The 27,905-nt window shown below is 33.5% G+C and overlaps 4 protein-coding genes across 7 annotated transcripts in view; 2 read left to right on the top strand and 2 right to left on the bottom strand.

The window, feature by feature from the left end:
• Positions 1-615, top strand: part of LOC126824699 (twitchin) — a 73,808-nt gene extending 73,193 nt beyond the window's left edge. Inside the window, exon 84 of the mRNA XM_056101745.1 lies at positions 57-615. Coding sequence (XP_055957720.1) covers positions 57-59 — 3 coding nt within the window. The 3' untranslated portion in view covers positions 60-615. The remainder of the gene's footprint in view (positions 1-56) is intronic.
• A 2,045-nt stretch (positions 616-2,660) lies between these two features.
• LOC126824705 (uncharacterized) lies at positions 2,661-8,351 on the bottom strand. The gene is made up of 6 exons (XM_050554032.2): positions 7,740-8,351; positions 6,667-6,778; positions 6,374-6,493; positions 5,685-5,865; positions 4,755-4,926; positions 2,661-2,994 (listed from the first exon to the last, which is right to left on the bottom strand). Exons 1-6 carry the CDS (start codon positions 8,278-8,280, stop codon positions 2,873-2,875), a joined length of 1,248 nt encoding a protein of 415 aa, XP_050409989.1. The 5' UTR covers positions 8,281-8,351; the 3' UTR covers positions 2,661-2,872.
• Positions 8,352-8,725: 374 nt separating this feature from the next.
• LOC126824706 (uncharacterized) lies at positions 8,726-17,192 on the bottom strand. Of its 4 annotated transcripts, none has more exons than XM_050554033.2 (5): positions 17,101-17,192; positions 15,137-15,182; positions 11,889-12,050; positions 11,472-11,699; positions 8,726-11,194 (listed from the first exon to the last, which is right to left on the bottom strand). In XM_050554033.2, exons 1-5 carry the CDS (start codon positions 17,110-17,112, stop codon positions 10,641-10,643), a joined length of 1,002 nt encoding a protein of 333 aa, XP_050409990.1. In that variant the 5' UTR covers positions 17,113-17,192; the 3' UTR covers positions 8,726-10,640. The 4 variants fall into 4 exon arrangements, with proteins under 4 accessions (XP_050409990.1, XP_050409991.1, XP_050409994.1 ...); XM_050554034.2 differs by lacking the exon at positions 17,101-17,192 and adding an exon at positions 16,450-17,090; XM_050554037.2 differs by lacking the exon at positions 17,101-17,192 and adding an exon at positions 16,579-17,090.
• A 44-nt stretch (positions 17,193-17,236) lies between these two features.
• Positions 17,237-27,893, top strand: LOC126824708 (apoptosis regulator BAX). Its single transcript, XM_050554039.2, has 6 exons — positions 17,237-17,387; positions 21,673-21,837; positions 22,404-22,488; positions 23,107-23,242; positions 24,007-24,105; positions 24,460-27,893. Exons 1-6 carry the CDS (start codon positions 17,342-17,344, stop codon positions 24,565-24,567), a joined length of 639 nt encoding a protein of 212 aa, XP_050409996.1. The 5' UTR covers positions 17,237-17,341; the 3' UTR covers positions 24,568-27,893.
• Positions 27,894-27,905: the final 12 nt, after the last annotated feature.

Genomic DNA, 27,905 nt, shown 5'->3' with positions numbered 1-27,905 from the left:
TGACTATCCTTTATTATATTATATTTGTAATATTTGCCTGTGTTTTATATTTTCAGTGAATACAGTCAAGTAATAACCATGACTAGATAAACTACACATAAGACAAACAGATGTAAACAAGATACTACAAGTTGATACTACTACAACTTTGATCTTTTATCATTTGATTTCTAATATGTTCAATTATTATAATATATTTTCAAGAAGCGAAAATTTTGTTCATTTTTTTTGTATTTTCTAGTTAATGGAGAATCAACCCAAGAGGTGAAATCTCAAATCACACTGTAATTTATTTTGATGAACCTGTCTCAATGTTTGTGATACTAATGAGGAATGTTACAGACATAAAAAGTAATATGAATTTGTCATGTTTTGTATAATAGTGAAATGGTTCTAATGTGAGTCTACTAAATGATAATTGAAATGATAACTCCGTCCTTTCTCTTTTCATTCTGCCCCATCCCCCTAAGACACTTCCATGTCCTTTTTTAGTTCAAACAAGAGTAAAATTACAAGGCTTTGAGCTACTTTTGTACATAACTCTAGCTATATATGCCTACATGATAATTATTTATGTCTCTTAATAATAAAAAAGGAATAAAGTTGATAATATTTTATTGTTTTTATATATTTTGTATGTGTAGCTGTAAAACTGAAAGAATTTCACTAATTTGCTCATATTTAGAAAAGGTCACTTCTCTGGAAAAGTCCTGGTTCCATCTTGTATTTCGAATGGAACATAAAAAATAAGGCCCTGTGTACACATTGGCGTACATGCAAAAGAACCCTTGACAGATGGAATTTCGAGATAAGAGAAGGCCATATTGCTGCTGTCTGAGCACTGCATGGTGTATGCCTGTCTTTGTTAGCCCAGATGGTGTAGGACATTAAACCTCTTATCATTTCATTAATGTTTAGTTATTGCCCCTGGACCAAAACTGTAACAGACACCCTTCATTAGCTGACAACACTTTGCTATTAACTTTATGTATGTTATTGAAATAGTGAGACAAAGAAGACATTTCTGATGATAAATTTCATCAGAGTTATTACCAGAGATCACTTAGCAGATTTGCGAATACTCTAACCACAAATTTATATTGCATTGTTCAGAAAACTGTAACACCTGATCTATTTAAAATTGATATTTTTTGTTTAACTAATAAGCCTATCAATTTACAATAGTTAGTATAAACTTCACAACAAACCCCTGCAAGTTGCCTTCTAATTCAATAAAAATTTGAACAGTATATTTGAGGCAAGAGCAATAAATGTCAATAATCACGGCAATTAAATAAAGAACATCTTTGTCTTTTAATAAATAAACCCTGCGATTTTATCCAAATTGGTTGACAACACAGACACACAGAATGACAGCCATAGGCACTGACTACAATTCTTTGCCCTATACAGAAGTCATATGCCAGTGGTTACCTAGACAGAGGCTGGAAAGGGGGAGGAATGGGGTTTAACTTCTAATAAACACCATGTAATTCATATTGGGACTTAACACATGATCTGTGTTTCATTAATTTGCCTGCCTGCATTAGGTTTATTTCCCTGAGATTCAAAAGGAGCCCTTACTTCTTGATCAAAACCACAACACTTGTATTGTTTACAGACCTTATGATCTAAAGCACATGCAAATGAAATAAAATGGGGTTTAACTTCCTACTTAAAGTACATGCACAAGACAATAAGAATGGTAATTGGTTATAACAACAGAGCCATAAAAAAAAAAATTTCCCTGGCTTATTTTTAAAAATATGCCAAGCTGTTCAAAGTCTTGTTATTACTTTGTCATGTTTGTTTTTGCACAGAGGGATGTGTTCTGTCAAGGAGACAGAGAGAAATGGGTTTTAACGTCCACTCGACACAAACTAGGTCATTTTGACACTAACATATGGTTCAATTTTGTTTCAATAATCTGCTTGCGCGTAGGGGTCTTTAGCAGTGGGAGGAAACCAGAGAAAACCCACAAGGTTGGACAGGCGACCCTACTCCTTGTCATGTACAGCCAGGGAATCGAAACCACGCCAGCTGACTCGATGACAGACCTTATGACACAGCGTGCGCACTAACCATTCGGCCATTCAACCCCCTGTTCTGTCAAGCTTGGACAGGCAACCCTACTCCTTGTCATGTACAACCGGGAAATCGAAACCATGCCAGTTGATTCAATGACAGACCTTATGATACAGCGCGCACATGCTAACATGCTAACTATTCGGCCATCCAACTCACCCCACCCCCTCACAATACACTGCATGGCATAATCCTGTCTTCAGTAGCCTTGTTGGTTCAGAAAAGTTGGGCACTCAAACTCAATATATTTCACTCATGTGTAGTAATAACCCCTGGCTCCAGGGCCAAATTATTGGGGGGGGGGGGCTATCTGGTCTGCAGCCAGGGGCCCCAATATCAAAAGGACACCCAAATTAGTTATAAAAACAATTTTGTACCATATGTTGTATATGTTTGTGCAAAGTAAATCTATCTATTTAACATATTGGCATACAAGGGGAACAGTGTCATTTTCAAGTTCAATCTGCCTGTCCCAAAACTCTTAATAACCACCTTTTATTGCCCAAAAATGCTTTGGATTTAATATTATGTATGTTTGCATTGGTGAGACAAAGAAGATATTTCGGATGATAACAGGACAAAATCAGATTAAATATTTTTAAGGGTAATTTATTTTCTCAATTTTTTTCATAGATAGAAGCACTAAAGCACAACTACAGTTGTTCATGAGCCTTTTTCAGGCATTGTATGTACACACAGTCAAAATAAAGCACCATTGTAAATGCAAATTTGTTGCATTTTATGTTTTCCTTTTATAAATGTAACTTAATTCTAAATCGCAGTACTATCATCGTTTGGACACATGATGCATAAAGTTGTTAAGAATACCATTAATAATCCCAGAATACTGTGATATAATTTCATTATTTTCTGTTTGTATGGAAACACTATTAACTAAATTGTTGGATCCTGTAAAAAAAAAAAACAATATTATTTTAATATTATTTAAAACTATGTTTGACATGAAGAAACAATGGCACACAACCTTTTAAATAAGTCCTGAAGCACTGAGGTTAAAAACGAAACTCTTGAAACTGTGGTTGGAGATACAAGAATGATTGATTACATATAGGTCAAGATGTACCGTGAACTTTCTTAATTAAAAGTAGTGGTTTGTTTTAAATGGTTTTCAAACCATCTATATAATAAAAGATAAAGAAAATTAGTCCAATATTGACATAAAAACTACAAACTAACAAGATACTGTTTGATTATGGTTGCAAAAAAAATATAATAATAATCGATAGCTATCTTATAAAATATAGAGGACATTAACTGGATATGGTTTATTCAAAACATTTACACAACATATCTTGAATATTTTAAATGTTTTGGTTTTGATTGCATGTTGGATTGGGGAAGCTGGATATCGAGAAAGACAGGGAGAAATGGGGTTTAACGTCCCCATGGATCAATTTTATTTCAACAATTCGCTTGCGCGTAGGGGTCTTTAGCAGAGGGAGGAAACTTGAGGACCGGAGAAAACCCACGAGTTCGAACAGGCGACCCTACTTCTTGCCACTTACAACTGGGTTTTTCGAAACTACGCCAGTTGACTCAATGACAGATTTTATGATACAGCGCGCACGTGCTAACCATTCAGCCATCCAACCCCCCTGGATATCAATATTGAAATACATTAAAATATTGTTTTAATACATAATCCTAATACTCAAAATAATTTAGACATATTGTACCCAACCCCAGAAACATCCCACAAACTGAATTTTTGTTTATTGGTTATTGGAGGCACTTTCAAGTAGTATGTATGAAAGAGGTTAGTCCAGCATTTGTTTCACGCAAGGTAAATGTTTTCTAGAATACTGTATGTGGCTACAAATAGTTATTTTTAATAATGAAAGAGCATTCTAAATGTTTGAATTTTAGATCAGCTAGAACACAAGCCAACAGTGATCTTGATCTTCCCAGCAGAAATTCTGAAATAAATAAATGTGCCTGCAAAAGTGTGACGGACAGATAGACTGACAGACATACAGACGAACCCATTTTAATAGTCCCCTGCTTTCTTCGAAAGACTGGTGACAATAAAGATTTATATATTACCTGAAACTACCTTAAACTGACTTAGAAAATCTAGTAATTGACCATGTGCGTATTAGAAAACCTAGTAATTTGTCATAGATGCAAATTAGCCTCAAAATACAGAGCACTAAGTTATACATTTTGGTGGTAAAAACTCAAAATATGCAGATCAACGGTTGGCCAGAATCGTGATGAAATGTGTAAAATGACCAATATTTTACACAATTCTTGTTGTTCTATTGTTTACAAGAATTAAATGGTAAATAGTATGTTTGATCAGAACAGAAATAAAGACACCCAAAAAAACAGTCTATTTGAAATAAAATGAACATTCTAGCCCAATTAGAAAGATAGTATGTTTGATCAGATCAGAAATAAAGACACCCAAAAAAGTCTATGTGAAAGAAAATGAACATTCTAGCTCAATTAGAAAGAGAGTTATTGTGTCTCAAAAAGTGTGACGGACAGACAGACTGACAAACCCATTTTATAAGTACCCTGCTTTCTTCAAAAGGCGGGGGACAATGGAAGAAGCGTGAAAATATTGATACACCTATTTTATAATGTGAAAGACACCATACTGTAATATATCGATGTATTGGTTTTTGGGATAATTCTTAAAATACCTTTATTAATTATTTTCCCTGTAGAATCAATCTCTATTCTATCTTCAATGTCAATTCCAAGAAGGTCAAGATATGCCTTCAAAATCTCAGGTTCAACAAAACTTGAATTCTCAGCATAGAAAATAGTTCTTGGTATATTCTTCTGTCTTAATGTAACCAGTAATCCACCTATCTGTTTAAAAATACAGTTTTATTGAAAACCTTGCATTCTGTTTGTGTCATCAGCTACCACAAAATACAAGTAGTATATTAAGAATTAAGAGGTACTATCAGCATCTGTAATATTACATTAAAATTCATATTGTGTGTCACCAAGAAAATCTCTGACAAGTGTGGTCTTCATGTGGTAAAATTTTTTAAAACTGTTATTTATATTTTTGAAAATTATTTTTTATTTAGAAAATATAATTAAAATCTTACATCTATAGGACAATTTAGGTCAAGGAAAACAATGGAAGTTTCTCAAGTGAAATGAAATGAAATGAAATGGGGTTTAACGTCCTACTGTTCTGCTCCTAACCTGGGCTAAAGAAGACGGGCATACGTCATACAGTGTGCTATGAGGGAAATTTTGCCCGGGCAGCGGCGCTACGGCCTACTCTTATATCGAATTCCAACTGCCAAGGGATCTTTTACGTGCACGCCAATGTGTACACAGGACATCGGTTTTTCATCCCATCCGAACGACTAGACAGCTGTCCTTGTCAGGCCCTCCGTCCTGCATCACTGACAAGGGGAAACCACGCCGGAAAATCGAGATGAACATTCTCGGTCAATGCAGGGATCGAACACCTGACCTCCAGGCTAGTGAGCCAGCGTAGTTTCTCAAGTAAGTGTTGCATACTTTATTGAAAGGCAAGCATAATATTACTTTTGGTGACATCAACTCATCTTTACTTGATAACATTCCTATTATTTTCATAAGCTTACCTCATTAAAAGAAATACCATGAACAGTATATAAATACTTTATAGCTTCATTAACACTTCTGACTTTAACATTTAGTCTATTTTTAGTTAACCATACAAATATTCTTGCAATAACGTGATAAAATGGACGATCCCATAATGATGTTACAGTATGACTTTGATTAAGTACATCAGCTATACCCCTGTAAATAAGTTGTGAAGACTTTAAATTGGTATACAAGGCATAATGAGATGTAAGGGTGTCTGCTACTGTATGTCATTACAGGTGTATAAATTGGAACAAATGTTTTAGTTTCATCAAAATTGGATAACAAGTGGTTGCCATGCAAGATACGCCCACATTTTGCAAGAGTTGAACACAGAACAAGCTACAAAAAAACAACAACGTTTTTCGTAAAATCAGGTGCCATAATCCATGAAGTTACGGCCTGATACATGCCAATATTGAAAGGCTCCTAGATCTTTGGGATATCAACCTATGTTTCAAGTTTCGTCAAAAATCGGATAAAAATTGTGAGCAGATTTCCGGATGGACAGAGGTAATAACAATATACGTTCAAATGAAAATGTGGGCGTATAAAAAGGTTTTACATTAGTGCAAGAAGTTTTTGAGGCATTTTGTTTTAAGAATTGTAAATGAAAGAGGCATATTTATATTTAGATTTCTGTGCTAAACTATTAATATATTACCTGAATATTGAATGTGGCCAAGGGTTGATAAAAGCAAGAGATTTGACATTTATATCTACTTCAGTTGATAATCGTAAAGCTGGATATGTACCAGCTCCACTAGCAATCAATAGGTCAATACTGAAACAAATAAATATTGTTTAAAGCCATGAAGAAAGATGTAGATAGAAGTTGATACATTGCGACTTTTAGGAGCTAAATAGCTATTTATACTAAATCAGTTAAAACATAATCAGTATATTCATTATTTATATTTAGGAATTATTTTCAAAAAAGAATTATTTGACTTGTACCTGTTGATGTCTAAATTGTCTAAGAGTCCCATTACTAATTCAGCTTTTTCATCGGTAGTATGACTGAAAATATTATCAGCTCCTTTGTCAACAGCACCTGTAATACCAAATCCTTAAAGAAAAGGAAATATCTGTTATCTACTGTATTGTACAATGTATACTATTCTGATCAAACATGTTCTGTCTTTTGTATAGAAGCTATTCGAAACAAGCGACACTGGTCATGTGTCAATTTGATCTGTATAGTACTGGAAATTTGCTCACTTAAACATGAGCATGACTTATTAGAAAATGGTCTAACATTATAATAACATAGGCAATGAAACCTTAACCCCATTTACATTACAAATTCTAAGCGTGCCAGACATGACACAGTTAATTTTTCTGTAGTATAAACGAGTCAAACATAAGCGTGCTGTACTGAGTACCGTGCCAATTTGGCCCACTGACGTGAGGTGATCTCGACACGATGCCAGGCACGGCACGGTTAAATTTTCTTAGTGGAAACGCTATCTGGTTTGAGAACTGTTCTCAGTATGGATTACTGCACATGCGCCAAATGAACCTTAATCTTTTGTCCTGCGAACTTTGACAGTTCTGTCAAAATAGCTGTACCCGCACAATTTGAATAGGGTCTGAAATTAACTTTTCTTAAAGGGTTCCACATTTGGTGTGCCTGACTCGTTTCGAGACCCTGTAATAATAATGTTACATTGTTTTAATGACAAGGGGTGAATAGCCTACAAGCAAGTTTGCAATAGAAATATATAAACTATTATCTATAGAGCGAATACAAGGTCTCTATGGCAATAACAATATCCCTTCAAAGACTGATGTGCCATTTTGCATTATGATTGGATTTATATGTCTGTAGTAATTTGTTCAATAAGCTCAGTAGGGCCTATACATGTTTTTCTAAGGGTAATGGATTTCACAGGAAAGATGTAATTTGTATGACCTTTATATTTCAATACTTACAATTTTATTGAATGTCTTAACTATATAGAAACAAAACGAGACATCAGTTACATAATCGTTTTATTTATAAAGTTTCTCTTCGGATTATGACCTACCTGGAAAATTTGGAGCTATTACTCGACACCCAGTCTTCATGAAAGGTTTTAACAGAGGTAGTAAATCATAGTGAGATCCTGGGGAGTCATGAAGAGCCAAAATAATAGGAATTTTGCCCTTATTTTTAGCTATGTATTTTTCTTCTGGACAAGAGTCTGTATAAGCCAAATCAATCATTATTCCATTAGGAACATCCTCCCATCTATCTTTTGATGACTGTACAAAAATGTAGTTTAACTTAGGATTGTCAACGTCATTTTCAGAATCTATTTTAGATCTATCTTTCGTGGAATAGTTTCTAAAGGTTGTTCTTAAAAGAAAACATTTAAAAAATTGCTGATAACGAGAAATTAATAACAAGCGCTTTTTTATATTAGAACATCGACGAAATTGATATTGTTCACCAAGAAGTCGGGTATGGATATAGCTATAATATCTGTTTGACACAGCTATATGTTTTGTAAGTACGCTAATTTTTCTGAAAAAACTTGAGTACTTGTTCTGTACTTTCATAAGTTTGTAACAATGCGAGACATTCATTTTATGTTCACTAAACTAAACCATGCTGATTGACATTGAGAAAGGCAACCATGACACTTATGGTAGTTATCTCCCCTAACAAGGCGTACTTGATTAGTGAAGTAGTTTCTGCATTTTCAAAAACAGGAAGAATCCCATCATTCACGATTACCATAAACATTATCTCATTATTATGAATGAAATGAAATGGGGTTTAAGGTCCTAATGTTCTGCTCCTACTGGGCTAATAACGACAGACATATGCCATACAGTGTGCTATGAGGGAATTTTGCCCAGGCAGCGGCAGTTATGGCCTACTCTTGAATCAAATTCCAACTGCCAAGTGATCTTTTACGTGCACCCCAATTTAAACATGGGTCCTCGATCAGTGTTTCGTACCATATGAAAAAAAACCAAACAAACAGAAATACAAAATTTGTATCAGTGAAAACTATTGTTGCTTGCATATACAATTTTTTATTCTATAAATAATATTATTTCCACATAACAAATATAAATAAACAAAAAAAATATGTTTAAGAGTGTAATGGTAAAAATTGTCATTCGATATGTTTCATAGAAGAGGCATGGAAATTTCAATACACTCTTATAAGTGTACCATTTGTTTGTAATAATACACCATTATAAGGTCCATGGAAGAGGTTCACCATTTAAAATTATTTTTGCTCATTTGGTCCTAAATATTAACAGGTCATGTCAACAAATTTGTGATAAATTCAGATATTTTATATTAATATACTTTAAAACACCTAAATACAATTCATTTTCTGGTTTTTCTTTACATAACACTTACATAACACTTATAACAAATATATAACAAATAAATGCACAGGTAGTCATCACCAAAATTTGTATAAACATGATTATCTAACATATGACATCTTCAAATCATCACAATAAGTAAAGGAATAAAACATAATATCTAAAGGGGCATTAGGTAAGATTATATAAAGAGCTGACAGCTCTCGCTATAATAGTTAAAAAATAGATAATGAAAACAGAATATGCTGAAAATTTCAGTTTGAACCAAGATATTAGTGATTCAATTTTTGGCTAGCCCTGAACGTCTTTGCTAACTTTGGTGTGATGATAAACCAAGTCTCGATTATCTATTTTTATGTTAAATTATCCATCAATAAAATGTATTCAAATCCACTAAATATCACAGGGTAACAATGGCATCGAGATCTGATTATGATCTGGATAAGTTAAATAATGTCTAATTAATAATTTAGATAACATTTCAGGCCTAAAGAAAGATTTGCAATAGGCACACTTAGCTCTTGCATAATGCATGTTTAAAGATGTGGTCCCTTGAGAGGTCATAGACTGAAAGTGATTAGGAAACTTGCAATAAAATAATAAGAAACAGCATTCACAAATCTGGCAAGAGATAGTTATATACTTATTTCACTAAGTGACACCTGTATATTTATATCTGAATAGGATTTCTCAATCGTAAGATGGTAAAATCAAATACAGTTTTCCCTGTAGTTCAGATATAGTATCTAAACACTAAACAATTGTTATGTTAATGTAAATTAACAAATACAGTTTTCTCCACAGCTAAGATATAGTATATATCTAAACAATGTTTATGTAAATAAGAGTAACAACTTTGTTTTCGGCAACAAATACAGTTTTCTCCATAGTTTGTATAGTCTTTAAGCAATTTGGTTATGTAAATATAGGAGCATGAACTTTGTATTCAGCTACAAATACAGTTTTCTATGTACTGTACTTTGGAAAAGTAACTATAAAGCGATAGTTATGTAGGTGTAAATAGGAGGCCAAATATATCTTAAAATCCAATTTTATGAGAATCTAAAGTGGTCATGTCCACATAGCTATATTTTTTTATAACAATATAAAATCATCAAAAAAAACCCGAACAAACCAAGAAATAAATAATACCAAACCTAATTTTTCTGACAGAGACTGAAAATATGAAAAAAAGTATGAAAAGAGAAAGAGAGAGAAATGGGGTTTAATGTCCACTCGACACAAACTAGGTCATTTCGGGAATAACATCTAGTTCAATTTTATTTCAATAATTTGCTTGCGCATAGGAGTCTTTAGCAGTGGGAGGAAACCAGAGGACTCGGAAAAACCCCATGAGGTTGGACAGACGACCCTACTCCTTGTCATGTACAACTGAGGAATCGAAACCACGCCAGTTGACTTATGATACAGCGCGCATGTGATAACCTTTCGGCCATCCAACCCCCCAATTATGAAAAGTGGTTGTCTCCATCTGGCTGTAATATTGCCATAGCATTATAAGATATACATGTAGCATCAAAATAATTAAAGTAGCATAATGTAATATTTGAACATTTTTAATAATACCGGTAAATAAATTAAGATAACCTAATATTTAGACCTAATTTTTCCAACAGTGACATAAAATATGTTGAGCGTGCATCTTCACATGGCTGTAATTTTTCTATAACATTCTTTAAGAAGGGATCCTTGTCATCTAGTAGTTTAGATGAATACTCAACATGTACACCAGACAAAATAGCTACCCCTTTCCCAAAATAACATGTCACTATTGCAGGTGGTTTATTCTCTATTTCACTGTAATTAGCTAAAATTTGTACTTTTCGCGACAAAAGTTTATGACAGGCTTTCTGTTTTAAACGTACAATCTGTTGAGAAGATTTCTGTGATGTATTCAAAAGCTTTTTCCGTCTCTTCAATGATTCACGTTTCAATTTTGTATTAAGGCTGATTTGTACTGAATCTAGTACACTATAGTCAATACTGTTTGTTTCAAAATAGCCACCTCCATGGAAATAAACATCTAATGATCGTTTTGTTATTGAAGATTGTTGAAGTTCAATGGGAACAGCTAAAGAACCTTCAAATGTATTATATTTAAAGCCTGGATACACTGGACCTTTACATAAACCTAAAACAGATAAAACATAATATTATGTACCATAGCTTAAAACTAAAAATGAAAATGAAATGGGCCACACCCATCCCTCCATAAATTTATTCCCCTTGAAAGTTCACCAGGAGAAAAATATCACCTTACTCTCCAAACATCTGATTTACCCCTTTGTTGCCCTTTTACATGTACATCTTAAATCCTGGTATCATTATTGTTCTAACAGCACACTACATGTTTGAAATGTAGTATTATGTACTTATAGAAATATTGTATAGATTAGATGTGTAATTACCTGGAAAAAAACCCAAATCTCGATCACCACAGACTTCAAGTGGACCACATCTATCAAATTCAATTCTTTTACATCCAAAATATGCACCAGCACAAATTCCTAAATATTTACCACCTTCTTGGACATACACCTTAATATTGTTTATTCCTTGAGATCCTAAATCACTAATAAATCCTAAATCATATCCTCCTCCAAATGCTATTGCTGCAGCTTTATCCTTCCATGATCCTGTAAAAATTGTTGGCAGTTATAATATTATCAGAAGTAAGTAATTGGTTCAATCTTGAAATATTCATTTATATGAGGTAATTATGCTATTTGTGATAAAACATTTAATATGCAAGCTGTTAAAGGAAGAAAAACAGCTAAATATTCATTGTGTGACAGTGAATTTATGATCATCATTTGAATAATTACCTTCTTTTATTTGGTCAGGTGAAATAGTACACACATCATATTCTTTATCTAGAGATTGCTGGAGAGCGTATATCAAAAGTCTTTTAGAATTATTCTCTGCACCTTTTCCATCGTAAACATATACCATTCGCTTGATGGACATTTTTTGTATAATATTAGTACCTAAAAAAATAATAATATATAAATTTTTAACTTGTGTCTCCATGTATCATTAATTTTATTTTTCAAATAAATATTATTTTATGTCAGGGAGGCAGTATCCACGAAGTCACAGGAATCTGTGGGGATGGGGGGTATGATGTTATCAAAATACATATTATTTCATTCATAATTACTTATTGTTTTCGTAAGTGTTTTTATTATTTTATTTTTTTTGTAGAATTTAGTCAGAGTTTGCAGCCAAAACTGTACATGGTGCCAACATTCTGCCAACGTAGATGTGGTTGGCCTCCGTGGAACTATTTATTAAATATAAATTGGGTTATTTTTGACAAACAGGAAGTGTTTTACGGATGGGATAATAAAAAAAATCAGATTGCCTATCTCGGTTATTTCTCAATGGATCTTCGTCGGGTTTTCATTTTTCTATTCTTTGGACAAATCCCATTCAAGATGACATATCTCCATTAGAATAGTAATTAAGGTATCAAATTGAAACTTGGTAGGAATAAGGAACACATTGATGCCTTCAAAACGGCATATTCAAAAATTTTGTGACCGCTTCCGGAAACTACCGAGGCCTTCCGATTTTTCCTGAACATAAATGAAATGGGGTTTAACAGCCTAACAGCTACTGTTCTGTTCCGACTGGGCTAATGAAGACAGGCATACGCCATACAGTGTGCTATGAGGGACATTTTGCCGAGACAGCGGCACTACGGCCTACTTTTATATCAAATTCCAACTGTCAAGGGATCTTTTACGTGCACGCCAATGTGTACATGGGACCTAGGTTTTTTGTCCCATCCGAACGACTAGGCAGCTGTCCTTGTCAGGCCCTCCGTCCAATCTAATTAAAATATAGATCTATATTTCGTTTTGTTTTTTATACTTTCGATGGCCTACACTACATGTAGATCTAACAAGTTATAGTGGGAGTTCACGTTCTATGACGTCAGGTACCAAACAAGCGACATTTGACCCGATTACGTCAGTCATTTGATTAACCAATTAGCGACTGCCATGTATTTTTGATCTACTTTTGCTTTGTTTTGATTTCTATTGCTGCTAATGTCTACCCACACAGTTCCTCGCAAAAAAGGTCAAACGCTCGATTCGACAGACCATTTGATTGGCTGACCCCTCATTTCAAGCAGAACACGAGTTAAATAACAACGCTTCCAGATCCAAGTGTAGTAAAGACAAGTAAAATCGAAATTTTGAACTATAAAAACGAAACGAAATTGGATCTGTGTTTTAATCAGATTGGCCCTCCGTCCTGCATCACTGACAAGGGGAAACCATGCCGGAAAACGGACGAACTTTCTCGGCCAATGCAGGGATAGAACACTCGACCTCCAGACTAGCGAGCCAGCGTCTTACCCACTTAGCCACTGTGACCCCCCCCTCCGGAACAAATTTCAATAATTTGCATGCGCATAGGGGTCTTTAGCAGTGAGAGGAAACTGGAGGACCCAGAGAAAACCCACAAGGTTGGACAGGCGACCCTACTCCTTGTCACCTACAACCGGGGAATCAAAACCACCCAAGTTGACTCAATGACAGACCTTATGATAGGGGAGAGCGGGGATGGTTCGGACACTTTTGGGTTTTTTCCCATTTGTGCAACTACTAATGCACTTGTCTCCGAACTTAAGAATGGAAAATAGACTTTACCTTATTGACTATATTCAGTCAGTGATACAGTAGTGATAAATTTAAAACTGAATGTCATCTAACTGAGGCATATTTTTAACATAGCTGGACGAAAATAAATGAACGTATTCAAAAAGGAATTAACTGATAATTCTAAAGCTTTAAAGCTTCTTGCTATTCTCTAGGTAGGACATCAATCCGAAATTTACATCGAAAAAGATAATGAATGTTTATTCCCGCAAATGACGGACCAAATTTGTAGTAATAACTCATCCCCTTGTTGCTAATGGATAAGGGTTTCGGAAGAATTGACAGAATTTGATTTAATGGAAGTAAAGCAGTATCCATAATTTTTGTAAACCTATTATATCCCGCAACTGCCAGTCATCATTCTTTTTTTTATCAAATCTGACTCTTGGAAATACTGAACGGTTTGATCAGAACACTTCTGGGGTAATTCCGAACAGTGTCCGGATGTACCCTAAACCCACAATTCTGATATATCTGCCATTATGTTTATTTACAATGAAAAACTGATAAATTGTCAATGTATTTCTATTAATTAGCAAAGGAAGAAAGAGGTGACAGCCTACTCCTAAAAGAAACTTGTTAAACATCAATTAATTTAACCATTACCTTTAGAAATTTTTTACATCAACTTTGTCAAAAATAGAAAAAAGCTTATCTGCATCTATATTTGAATGTTTATCTCTGCCATGTGTTTTCCATGTTACAAGATGAGATCTTTAGTATTATAATAACCAATCAGAAAACGGATAGCATTGTAAAGATTAAAGCTATAGGGGGTGTCCGGACCATCCCACCGTCCGAACCATCCCCGCTCTCCCCTACAGGGCGCACATGCTAACCATTCGGCCATCCAACCTTCCGAACATAATATAGTTCTCTCCATTTTAAAAATGGACCAAAAATGACATATGAAGGTATTATCCCCAGATATTATCTTGTATTTTCAGAGACAATTTTTAGGGAGCTGATTTTTTAATTTCAATTTTGTTTACTTCCGGTTTCACTGTGAATTTTGTTTGACTTTTCACCTTTTATTTGGTGACCTAATCATCTAATGACCCTTCACCTTTGTTCGGCGGTTCAACTTTCAAAATTTTCTCTGGGAGCGTGAGACCCCCATACCCTGCAACAATTGCTTGGTTGTTTGGGATTCAGGTTAGCCACCTAAGATGAGACATCTGAGCAATGCCCATCTTCCTATAGTAGAGAAAGGAATTTTATAAAAAAAAAATAATAAAGAGCCACTTTATCCTTCTCATATTATAACATAAAAAAAGAACTTTCAGGAACACATAATACCATATAATATTCCATTCCATTTCAGTTCAAACAGATGACAACCTTTGTTGTACTTTTGTAGCGTGAAAAACAGAACAGGCCAGTATTTAACTTATTATACGTACCTTCTCTTTTGTCTGGTTTAAGACGACTGTAAAAACATCTAGATATCTGAAACAATATTTAAAATATCAGAATTTGTTAATTTTGGTTAATTAAGTCATTTATTGGATGTGTGAGTTCAAATAAATAAATTAAATAAGGATTAACGGTCTACTGTCCTCCACTGACTGGGCATATGCCATACAGTGTGCATTGAGGGAAATTTTGCCTGGATAGTGGCACTACAACCTACTCTTTGTAACTCTTATATGAAATTTCAACTGTCATGTTTTATTTTTACATGTATGCTGATGTGTACAGGGGACCTTGGGTTTTCGTCCCATTCGAACAACTATACGTTGTCCCTTGCCAGGCCTCTTGTCTTGCATCACTGACATGGGGGAACCACACTGGAAATCCCGATGTCATTTCTTGGTCAACACAGGATTGAACCCATCACTCAGATAGCAGCCCAATGTCTTACTCACTGAGGCACGTACTGTAGCTCCCCCAAATAAATAAAGATCTGACTATACAGTTAGACATGTTCCTGAAGCAACGACTGCGAGTTTCACAACATCTGGCCGTTGCTTGTTTACTTCACAATTCCCGAACTTATAGCTATGTTCTCTACAGACACGTGAGCAGTAACGTCCAATCAGAGGTTGTGACATCGCGACCTCCACGGAAACCTTGACATTGAATGAACCTTGAACTGTGCAACTCGATTATCACAGGTAGACATTTTAGCTTGAAAGCGTGAGACTTGGTATTCGCGATGATCGAGGAAACTGATAGGCTCACAAGTTGGGCTTGTATACCCAATCGAAATTAGTGCTGCAATATGCAGGGTATTACGTGAAGGCCTTGATAAGATGTATGTAGTTAAAGCGAGATCAAGCCTTCTATTGAAGATGACAGTTAGACTAGCTCAATAATTTGAAGTTCAAATGGGTCTTTAGTTTTAGGCTTACACTTACTGCAGTGCAGTCTTATTTAAAAATCAACCTAGCTACCCTCTGTTCTCAGACAAATTGTAGACCACGGACCATCAGAGGGCAATAGACCCTGCTAGGCTGCTACAAGTTTTATTAAAACTGGTCTTAACCCTGGTAATTATCGGAAATCGTTGAAAATGACCTTGAACACAGAATAAATTTTAAGTCTGTGGAGAATAATATCTACAAGCAATGGTGGGCGTCGGATAGACGGGAGTGACAACAATTACTACGACAATTAAAGGAGCTAAATCGCTAATATGTTGGACCTAGAAATTGACACAAATGGGTCGTAACGCATATAATAATGTAATAGGAATATATATAAACTGATTTACATTGAATCGTTTCCATTTTTACTCTAATTTCAAATCAGTTACGTTCAGCGAAATATGTCAGAAGTCTCAATCGAATGAAAATTTCTAACGCCTGGTTATTCTAGTCTACATAGTATTTATTGCGCATACTCTGCCGATATGAATACACCGTCACCGTTTCACATGACTTGTTGAATGTCTAGCCTCGTTCTTCGAGTCCCTTGTTAGAATGGGCCTGAAATGCATTAAGGTACACGATTCGTGTACCAATGGTAAAATGTTTATTTTGTCTTAAATATTGGATATCACTTAATCAGAAGCCCATCTTTTCCTGGTAAGATCACAACATCAATATGTTGATTTAAATTGACAAATAATTAGTGTTTTCAATGTCGAAGATTTTGGATGATACTGAGTAAGAGACTTAGCTACTTTAATGTTTGTCCACAGACAATTTTTCACACACCATATAAATGATTAAATGTGTGAGAAATAGCGTTATTTAACGTCCGCTTCTACCGAAGTGATATCGCAGACAAGCCATGTAAATGTGTGTGTGAAATAGCATTATTTAACATCCGCTTCCACCGAGGTGATATCGCAGATGTAAATCCTAATTAGTTAGTTAGTGTTAGTTGTATTTTACGTCCGCTGCCACCGAGGTGTACTTGCTTTATATAGCATCTGTCCCAAATTATTCACATGATCTACATGTACACGATCACACCATACAATGGTAGCAGTTTATCGTTAACATGTCTTCTTCCGGTTCGTGCAGAAATACAGGCTCGATTTCTGCGCACAACAGGGGAATCGAGTTCGGCTTATTTTTAGAATTTTCAAGGAATTATATTTTGATTCTTGATATAAAAATTCAAATGAAGAGTATCAGATTAACCAACTGAGTTAGAACATGCCTTCTCAAGTTCAAGAAAAAATACGTCCAGCATATGCAGACGGTAAAAGAAAAGGACCTTTTTTTGTTGTTGGACAACTGACACTGAAACTGAAATGTCAAATGAAGAAGGAGGGTGTCAAACAAAACGACCCAATCATCATACTATTTATTACTAATACTAATTCCTATCCTAAACATTTTTGGCCAAAATAGCTAGTCATTTATGGCGCACAAATGGCCCAAAGTCAGAAATGTCTGATAGAGATACTTATATAATGTGTTCTATATTCACAGTCATTTCGATTTTGATCAATTTGTAAATTAATCCTCATATGAGAAGTAGATCTAAAGTAAAATATTTTTTTTTTATATCTCAATGAAGAATGTACCAAATTTTTATTCAGCTGTTATGAATCGCCTAATAATATAGGCTATATGCTGGAATGTTGATTTTTAAAAGGGATACCAGTATGCCTACATTGTAATGGAATATATAACTTTTGAATTATGTAGCCTACATATGTACCTTCTACGATCAAATCGGATTTTTATTAGGGGATGGTTCGGATGGTGGGAAGGTCCAGACACACCCTCCATAGTTTTCTGATTGGTTAATTAAAATTAAATACTAATGATCACATCTTATAACATTCAAAACTCATGGCAGAGATAAACATTCAAATTTTATGTAGTTGCACTGGCAGATAAGCTTTCTTCTATCTTTTGATGTAAAAATTTTGTAATGTTAAAAGGTTAAATTAATTCAGTGTTTAAAGAGTTTCTTTTTGGGTTATGCTGTCACATATTTCTTCGTCCACAAATTAATAGAAATAGACTGAAACTTTACCATATGTTCATTGTAAATAAACATAATAGCTGCTTACATCAGAATTATGGGTTTGGGGTGCATCCGGACACTTGGTTGGAATTACCCCACAAGCGTCTGGATCAAACCGTTATGTTTTTATACGCCCACATTGAAATGTGGTCGTATATTGTCGTTGCCCACTGTCCGTCGGTCCAGCGTCCCCAATTGCTTTTGTACACTCTAGAGGCTAAAGTTATCGTGATATCCAATTGACTTTAGATTTATACACATGAGACAAAGAAGTCTATTGATTTTCAACTATTTCTGATAATTACTGCCTGAGTTATGTCCCATGGTCACTCTAAAAAAATCTTTTGAACTCTCTGGAGGCTAATTATTAGATTGACTTTAAATTTATAGACAGTGTTTGATGTCATAAGATGAAAAATCCTATTTATTTTCACTGATTTTCGATAATTACTGCCAGAGTTATGGCCCTTGAGCACTTTGAAAAATCTTGTGGACGCTCTGTAGGCTAAAGTTAATATCCGATTGATTTTAAATTTATACACTGTGTTTAATTAAGGTCATGAGACGAAGAAGCCTATGTATTTTCATTGATTTCCGATAATTAATGCCAGAGTTATGGCCCTTTATCACATTAAAATATCTTGTGGGTGCTCTAGATGCTAAAGTTAATATCTTATTGACTTTAAATTTATACACAGTGTTTAAGGTCATGAGACAAAGAAACCTATTGATTTTCAATGATTTCCAATAATTACTGCCAGAGTTATGGCGCTTAATCACTTTGAAAATTCTTGTGGATGCTTTAAACGCTAAAGTTAATATCCGATTGACTTTATTTATTATTTTAATTTATACAGTGTTTAAGGTCATGAGACAGAGAAGCCTATCAATTTTCAATGATTTCTGATGATTATTGCAATTGATATTAAATGTTTTGTATGCTAAAGGTTAGAATAGGGCAGAACTAGAGGCCAAATGGGTTGTTACTTGTAATCAGATTTTAGTGTGTGGTAAATGTTTTCATTTCTGACAAAAGAAAAAAATATGTGACAACCCGTGTTGACACCCCAGACGACTTAGCTGCTGTGGATGTATGTTTCGTTGCCTGGCAACCCATCTTTCCAAGAGACATTTTGATTAAAAAAAGAATGATGACTGGCAGTTACGGAATCATTTAGGTTTCCTGTAATTACGGATACTGGCTACTGCTTTACTTCCATTAAATCAGATTAGGTCAATTCTTCCAAAACCATTGACCAGTAGCAACAAGGGCATGAGTAATTACTACGAACTTGGTCTGTCATTTGCTGGGATAAACATTCCTTAGCATTTTCGATGTAAATTATGGATTGGTGCATTGGCAAGAAAATAAAATTATCAGTTAATTGTATTTTTGAATACCTACATTTATTTCTGTCCAGTTATGTTGAGAATATGCCCTGGTCTATCACTACTTTATTAACTTTATTGGTAAAGGATTTTTTTTCAATAAAAACCACTAAACTGTGAAAGAAATTTTTTCAATTCGACATTAGTAATTGCACAAATGTGAAAACCCCCAAAAGTGTCCGACCCATCCCCGTTCTCCCACACATAAGTTATAAAAAATGCATTAAAAAGTATATAAAAAGTGGATGAAAAATGGATGAAATATACATGTATATACTTTAAGAGAGTACATGTATGTACAAAATATAAACCAAAGTTTTGAATATGTCATGGTAAGTGGGTGCCACATCCCTTTTTTGTGAAAGCATGCTATACAAAGCTGCTTCTATTATGACCATTTTCACTACTTCTTTGAATATTTGGGACAGTTAAGACCAGCGCTCACTCTGTCGATCGCCATTTCCGGCAATTGCGATAAAAATATAATTTTGGCGATAAAATATTCAATCTGGCGAAATTTTTGGCGATAACTTTTTCTTGCCACAAAGCTTTGATTTCCACGCTGTGCATACACGTTACAGTCTATTGCCCTTGGCTGAGTCAGTTATCAATCAATTGGGTACCAATAATAGAGATATCTTTTGTCTATTAATCATTCTCGGATTAGTGTTGATTACTATTTACAGTAAGAGTAGTAATAAACTAATTAAGAGACAAAACATTTAATTTTTTGTCTTCAATTACAAAACTTCAGTGACTTTTTTGACGGTTTCTATATATTCAAAATGGCGGACACTGTGAATAATACTCGCTTGATTTGTTTGAGATTATTGGATTATGACGACTGTTTTATCTTTTTCTTACTCCTGTTGCCCTTATCGTTAATAAATGAAGCCAGGTTTGTTGTTCCAGTTTATAAATGCGTATATATTCTTTGGGTTGTCGAAAGTCAGTTATCATCAAATCACATGCCATGGGTCATAGCGAAAAACTGAACAGTCTTAGTCGATGCCCGATAGAAGAAAGTCAGATTTTATTTAGTATGTCACCACCAAAATGCTCCAAGTCTACAGATGATACTGACATGATCAGCTCTCGTCCATCTAATAATATTACATCCTTGAATGTTGAAGCAATATTAGCTTCTACAATAGGTCTGCATTTTAGGATACCACAAAAGTTTGTGACAGAGAAAAATTTCGAAAAAAACATAAAATGTTAAAGGAGCATTATGGAAGATCAGATAAAGAATTGGCAGTTCTCACTATAATTGTTAAAATATAGATAACGTAAATAGAATATGTTGAAAATTCCAATGTTAACTGCAGACTGTGCAATTGGGTTTAGTTGACAAAATACTATAAAAAAAACAAATACAGATATTCATTGAAACAAATACAATGTGTAATTTAATGTTACTAAGCAATGGTTACCCCAGATGTTGAAATAGCTTTCAAAAAATGGGCTTCTGCAAAGCAGAGAGGAATTTTGTAAATTATAATATCGTATGTATCTTGTATCTAATTTTATTTTATGATCAGTAGTGGAATACCGCGTTTTATCAGTGAAATAAAAGTGTTATTCCACTGGCTAGCAGTAGTCCATGTTGTTTTTACCTAAAATGATTGTAAAATCATAAAATAAATAGAACATTTGTCGTTTTGTCGTGAATAACATATTTTATTTCATCTCTAAGCAAGAAAACGTTTATATTTTCACTCATGCTACGCATTCGTGAAAATATAAGTTTTCTTGCTTCTCGATGAAATAAAATATGTTATTCCCTCTAAAACGACAAATATCCTCTATATATACTGAAAAAATATAATAGATACTTTTTCTCTTTTTTTTTTGGCAGAAAAAATATATGGCTAATAAATTAAAATTAAAATGAGAAATTGGCGGAAAAAATATGAAACCCAGAGTGAGCACTGGTTAAGACTATTGATAAAGACAATATGACAAACCTGGATCCTAGTATAATAGCCCAGTAATTTTGCAAGTTCTCTTATAATAATAAAAGTAAACTAGATTGAGCTTTTGGAAATTGACAGAGTAGAGGGGAGATTTTTTTATTGTACAAATTATGATATTATATAGTCTATGATTTTTTTTGCAGATTGGAACAATCAAAACATGGAAGTTAATAAAGCACTAAGTCGAGATGATGTGAGTAATCAAGCAAGACTCTTGCTTAATAAATTTATAAAAGAACGAATGGAACAGGACATGATTCAAGATTCACCAAGTTTGAGTGATTTGATTGAACCAGGAACTCCTGTTGGTAAGTTCAGTTACAGATTCAAATCTAGCATTGACCCGTCTGGACCTCCTCTACCAAATATACGCCTTGATTGTTACAATTTAATAATTATTATTAACATTTATAAATCAGAATGAATAAGCTTACAAAGGCAGACATTATTAATGTTTATTATCAACATTTATAAATCAGAATGAATACGAAGGCAAATATTATTAACTACAGTTTACCGCAATTAGAATTTTTGAAAATAAATGTGGGTAAATTTACTGGCTTTGTGACTTGCAATAATCTTGTTCTTTTAATTCGAGAATTGGTAGTGACATTCCAAATAATCACATTAATGAATCTGCTACTTCCAGTGATCAAGCAAAAGGACAAGATAATTGAGATTAGAACTCGTAGAAACTGGGACACTGCCTTAGTTTTAATATATTCACATGTTCATCTATAGATACAAATCATTTTACTGGCTGAGAAGTTAACAAGAAATGACCATGTTTTTGAAAGTCTTAAAGTAGTCTAGCCATTACTTTATTTCGTTACTCACTCATCATGGTAATTTTTAAGACACTGTTACTTTTCAGGTCCACCAATGGATCATGCAAGAGAAGTAGGTAGAGCACTGCGATGTATTGGAGATGAACTTGATAAAGATGAAAGAATGTTGAAGTAAGGAAAACATTTTTTGTAAATGATAAAGAAATACTACCATATATATTTGCAAATATTACTGATCAGCTCATATCTCTTTTTTCTGCTTAAACAATGAAATTTTAAATATTTCTGGTATTATAAAGTCTATCATTGAGTCGACTGGCGTGGTTTCGAATCCCCGGTTGTACGTGGCAAGGAGTAGGGTCGCCTGTCCAACCTCGTGGGTTTTCTCCGGGTCCTCCGGTTTCCTCCCACTGCTAAAGACCCCTACGCGCAAGCGAATTATGTAAATAAAATTAAACCAAATGTTAGTCCCGAAATAACCTAGTTTGTGTCGAGTGGACGTTAAACCCCATTTCTCTCTCTCTCTCTCACTTCTTAGGGACACTTTTTGAATGATTATTGAAAATAATTAAATCTAATTGTGTAAAACAGTATACAAGGGCATGTTACATGATAAAATAAAGTGAAATAACTCCAGCTACAAGTACTATCCATCTAGCAACAAATTCCTTTTCATTGAATTGGAAAATATGTATTAGTGTGTCTAGATGTTACAAAAGTATAAAATTGGTTGAACATAGTACATGTATTGTTATTCTTCAAATTTATACAAGCTTATATATTATTTAGTTTAATTGCAAGAGTTCCACCAGAAGCTGAACATAAAACATTTTTAAATGTAGCTAGTGAAATATTCAAAGATGGTGTGGTCAATTGGGGAAGAATTGTTGCTTTATTTTATTTTGCTTATAAAATATGTCTAAAGGTAATCTCATTTCATATTTATTTTTAGTTAAATTATATTCTAGTTTCAGTTGTGAATTGGTAACTCTTTAAATAATTGCTCATTGTGGGTCAAAATATATAACAAGTTATCTGTTATTAATCAAATCTTGGTTCTAACAAATCAAAATAATATATTTTCAGCCCCCCCCCCCCCCCATCCTCCTCCCCCCTGCTCGACTACAGAACAAATTTGTAAACAACACTTTCTCACAAGAGTGTGCTGTATCCTTTATCGTCAGATGGTGGGATGGGATGGGCATTCAAAGATAATGATATATAGGCATATGTGATATTACAATTAATGCTTTGCATCAATAAAATTGAATCACAATGTCATCATATTGATTCATAATAAAAATTGATGTCAAACAGGATGTTGGATTACTCTCTTTAAAAAGCTCAGTGTGTATGTACATGTATATACGCCAAAATGACGATAGAGACCATGTATTTCTCCAAAATTTTCAACCCCCTCCCCCAAAGATACATTGTTTCAGGTACCGGGCAAACCCCTCTTGCAAAAATTCCTGGATCTGCCCCTGCCTAGACTAAATATAGATAATCAATTTGTTTACTCAAGACTTTTGAAATAGATAAATGTGCAATTAATCAATATGTGTCATCTATTTATTTTGGGATTTCGTCAGGGGACATCAGTCTCACTGTTGGCTTGTTAAAAGGCTGATAGATTTGATATTCCAGTTATTGGTATGTTTTATCTGTGAATATTGTTTTATATTTCAGGCTTTAGATAGAATACCATTGATAAGAGCTATGATAAATTTAGTAGTAGATTTTATAAGAGATCATGTAGCTGGTTGGATTATTGGTAGAGGTGGGTGGGTAAGTACTGTATATTATTTATATATTTCACAGTTTCAAGTTACCGCTATTATTAGTATACACATGCCTAAATAACCCTTCTTCACAATACTTGATTGATCTACTTAAACCCAACCCTGTCTGATTATTTATCTTCTGGTACATCAATGTTTGTAACATACAGAATAACTAGCCAGCTAGAAAAACCATATGAAGTAAGCACTGAGCACGTGATAACAAGACAATACGAAGCCAAACTCTAAATTCTTTAGAATGGTGCAAGTTTTGTTATGTACGGTACTGTAGTCAGGTTGACTGTCACACAGGTTAGTACCAGATATTACAATTTAAAAAAATGTTTGTTTGTTTTTGTAGGAGGCTATAGTGGAATATTTTGGAACACCTACAAAACAAGTAGCTGTTATTTTAGGAGCTGGTGTATTAGTGAGTGGAATTGTAATGCTGTGGAAGGGTTGGCACTAGATTATAAATCATTATAATTTAGATGAAATGTTGTTCAATCAAGGAAATGAAGTAGTGAGTTATTTGATGTGAAGTTGCCACAAACTTAAACATAGTTTGAACTCTCAGAGAATGACTTTGTGTGTGTTATTAGTGGAGAAATATAAAAAATGACAACCATACAGGGGAATTAGATGATACTTAAAACTGAATTGTGATGTGTAAATTTACTGTGGCATCAACCAAAATATTTGCTCTTTTTTTCCTTTAAATGCAGTATCAATTTCTGCTCAAAAAACAAGTGGAAAAAAATAAAACATAATCATATTTGGATCAAGGCTGAGTTAAAAGTCTATGTTTTATCTTTACTAAAGAAGCTCCATCTGTTTCTATAATCTAACAATAGATAATGATAACATGTAATCATTTAAAAAAAATTCAAGATGCCCCCTGTTAAAATGCTACCCTTAGGTTGGTGACATTATCAAATAATATTTGTACCAGATCTTTCAAGCTTAAATCTGTCAATGTTTTTATAGCAAACCAATCAAATTTGTTTATTTTTTGTGTCAAAATTAACTGTTAGTTGTGTTTTGACCCTTTCCATTGACTGTCCTGGTTCAGATAGTGACACCACTAAAGCAATTATTACTTTAGTGTGGCATTTGAACAAAAGCTTTTATAAAGTTTTTCAAAGTTGATTCAAGTAGCTGTCACTTTTATCTATGTAGTTTTAGAATAAAGAAAGACATGTACCTTCTCCTTTAATACATGTTTACTTCTTTGGTGCCACCTTTTATTGTGTTTGTGAGTTTATTATATCTATTATAATTATGAAATCCTCTACATATTCCATCTATCTTCAATTTTAATATCAAAGATATGCTGGATTATAATGAATTCTAAAATAAGAGTTTTCTCCCAAGGATATACTGGGACATGTCAGAGAAAATGGTCAGTAATGATTGTCAATTTCATGATTAAATACTGCATCAAATACAAAATATATAGCATCATCAAATTTCTTGTAGAAACTGGTAATATTAGGAAGTTATTTTAAAATGACAAGTTCAACAAACTTTCTCTGTTATATATAAAGATTTAATTTTTCCAACATTGTTCAAATAATGTGTTTTAGTACATAAGAACTAAAAAATGCATGTATTTTATCAAAGAATTTGGTTTATATACATGGAGAGAGATCCTTTTTAAAAACCTAATTTATTGACAACTGATATTTTCCAAATGTGCAATCGGATGAATCAGTGTATAAGGGTTCTTTTACTAAAACACACAGATATTAGGGCGTTATTTGTATTATTATCTTTAGTAAGAATGCTTGACTTTCCTAATCTGAAATGATATATATTAATAATATCATTGTTTCAAACTTCCCTACACCAATAACCTTTTTCTACAAAGATACATTTATAATTATTATATAGGGTACTAACAAGACAAAATAATGTAGTTTTGTGCTCAAAAAATAGAACTTGTAAGAATATATAGTTTATTGTGAATAAGATTTCTGAAATCGTTTTGTATGCTACTTTAATTTATATCACTTTGACATTAGACCATATAAAAAAATATTCTGGTTCTCAGATAATCACGTATCACTTCAAAATAGCATCATGACCCGTTTTAAAAAAATCTCATTAATAACCACACTAAATATTTTACCCCAATTACAAGAAGTAGCCCATAAAATAAATTTGAATGAATCTAGAAATGTGGCCATGACTCGTTTATCAAGTACACAACCATGATAAATTTTACTGACAATCATAAATTATACTGGATACCGGTAGTCATACATTCCTACTAACAAGAATTACATGTAGATAAATGCAGTGCCTTGAAATGTGATGTATAGCATAGTAGTGATCCTTTAACAAAATAAAAACACACAAATAAAAACCTCCCTCCCACATCAGATTTTTGGTAAGGATTATCCAAGAACTAGAATATTTTTTTTTGAATGGCCTTCATCTCATATGTTCATGTTGCACATGATTTTTAATTGCTTTATATTCAAACAATGCTTTAAAAGACATTTTGCTTGTTAAATTATTTAATATTTGTCAATATTTGAATTCATTGTTTTAGTTATGACATGACAGTTTGAAATTTTCTGGTAAATTTTGCAGAAAAGCCTGTTTATGTAAAATGTTGTGTTGGACGTACTTGAATTTAAACAATGAAATAATATGACTTTACTATCAGGGGGTATTCTTAGTTTATTTAAAATTTGTGATATGATGAAAAACAATGTGTTCTTGAAGATGTTAAGAGCTGTATATTTGTAATTGTAACATGGACGGGAAATCTTCCTTTGTTCTTTTTGTTGAATAAGCAGATTGTTTTCCCTCTAGTAGATTAGGTGGAGCTTAACCGTGCAATAACTAGACATGTTCAATGTTATTGCACTCTTTTGCTGGTTTACACTAGTTTTAGTAGAAATCATATAGAGAAGTGGGGTGGGTTTTCTGTGCAATAACAACAAGCATGTTGAGCAGGTGTCAATGTTACAAGTCATTTATAGCACGCTTCATTCGTTAACAGATTTAACCTGTTAACTCATGAAAGCCCTGCTATAAATATAACTTAATCAAGAATTAAAATAGATGATTTGGGTATGTGTAGTTTTTTGCACATGGTTATATCAGCGCACTGATTGACTTTTACAAGCGTTATTGACCAGAATGTTACTGTTTGTAAACTTTATACCACTGTGTTCAATCAGTATTGCCCTCTAATTTTTGAAAACAGAGGCCATAAACAGCGTGGTTTCTGAATCAAAAATAGTTTATGAAGGAAATTTTGTATAAGTGGACTAAAAATTGTTGCAGTTTTCATTAAATCCATAACCACAAAAAATTAGGATAAAATGTGCAAATTTAAATTTTCTATTTAATTTCAAATCTTGTCTTAAATTCTTAAAATATTAGCTCCAAACTAAGAAAACGGTAAAGATATGTGACCTATGCATAAATGGATTTACTTCAATAGAAGAAAAGACACCAATTTTGACATCTATGCACAGACTTTCTGGACTATGTGTAAGTTAAGGCTTGATATTATGAGTAACTGGCATATGAATTAGATGAAATTCATTTGAAACTGACATTAATTACACATTTTCTTTTTTATGGGATTTTAAGACACTATGTATTTGATACTTCATTATGATCTCTGGATAATATGAAATATTTTAAACACTGAAATAAGTATTGAAGACTTTTCTATTTACCATAGCATTGTTTTAACATTTGTTTAATACACCATGTTTTTTTTTGTAATATAATGTCGTACATATGTAAATAAAATTAATAACAAACCTTGAATGTTTTAACAAG

This window comes from Patella vulgata, chromosome 6 (assembly GCF_932274485.2).
Source record: "Patella vulgata chromosome 6, xgPatVulg1.2, whole genome shotgun sequence".
NCBI lineage: Eukaryota > Metazoa > Mollusca > Gastropoda > Patellidae > Patella > Patella vulgata.
This window is presented reverse-complemented; position numbering and strand designations above follow the sequence as displayed.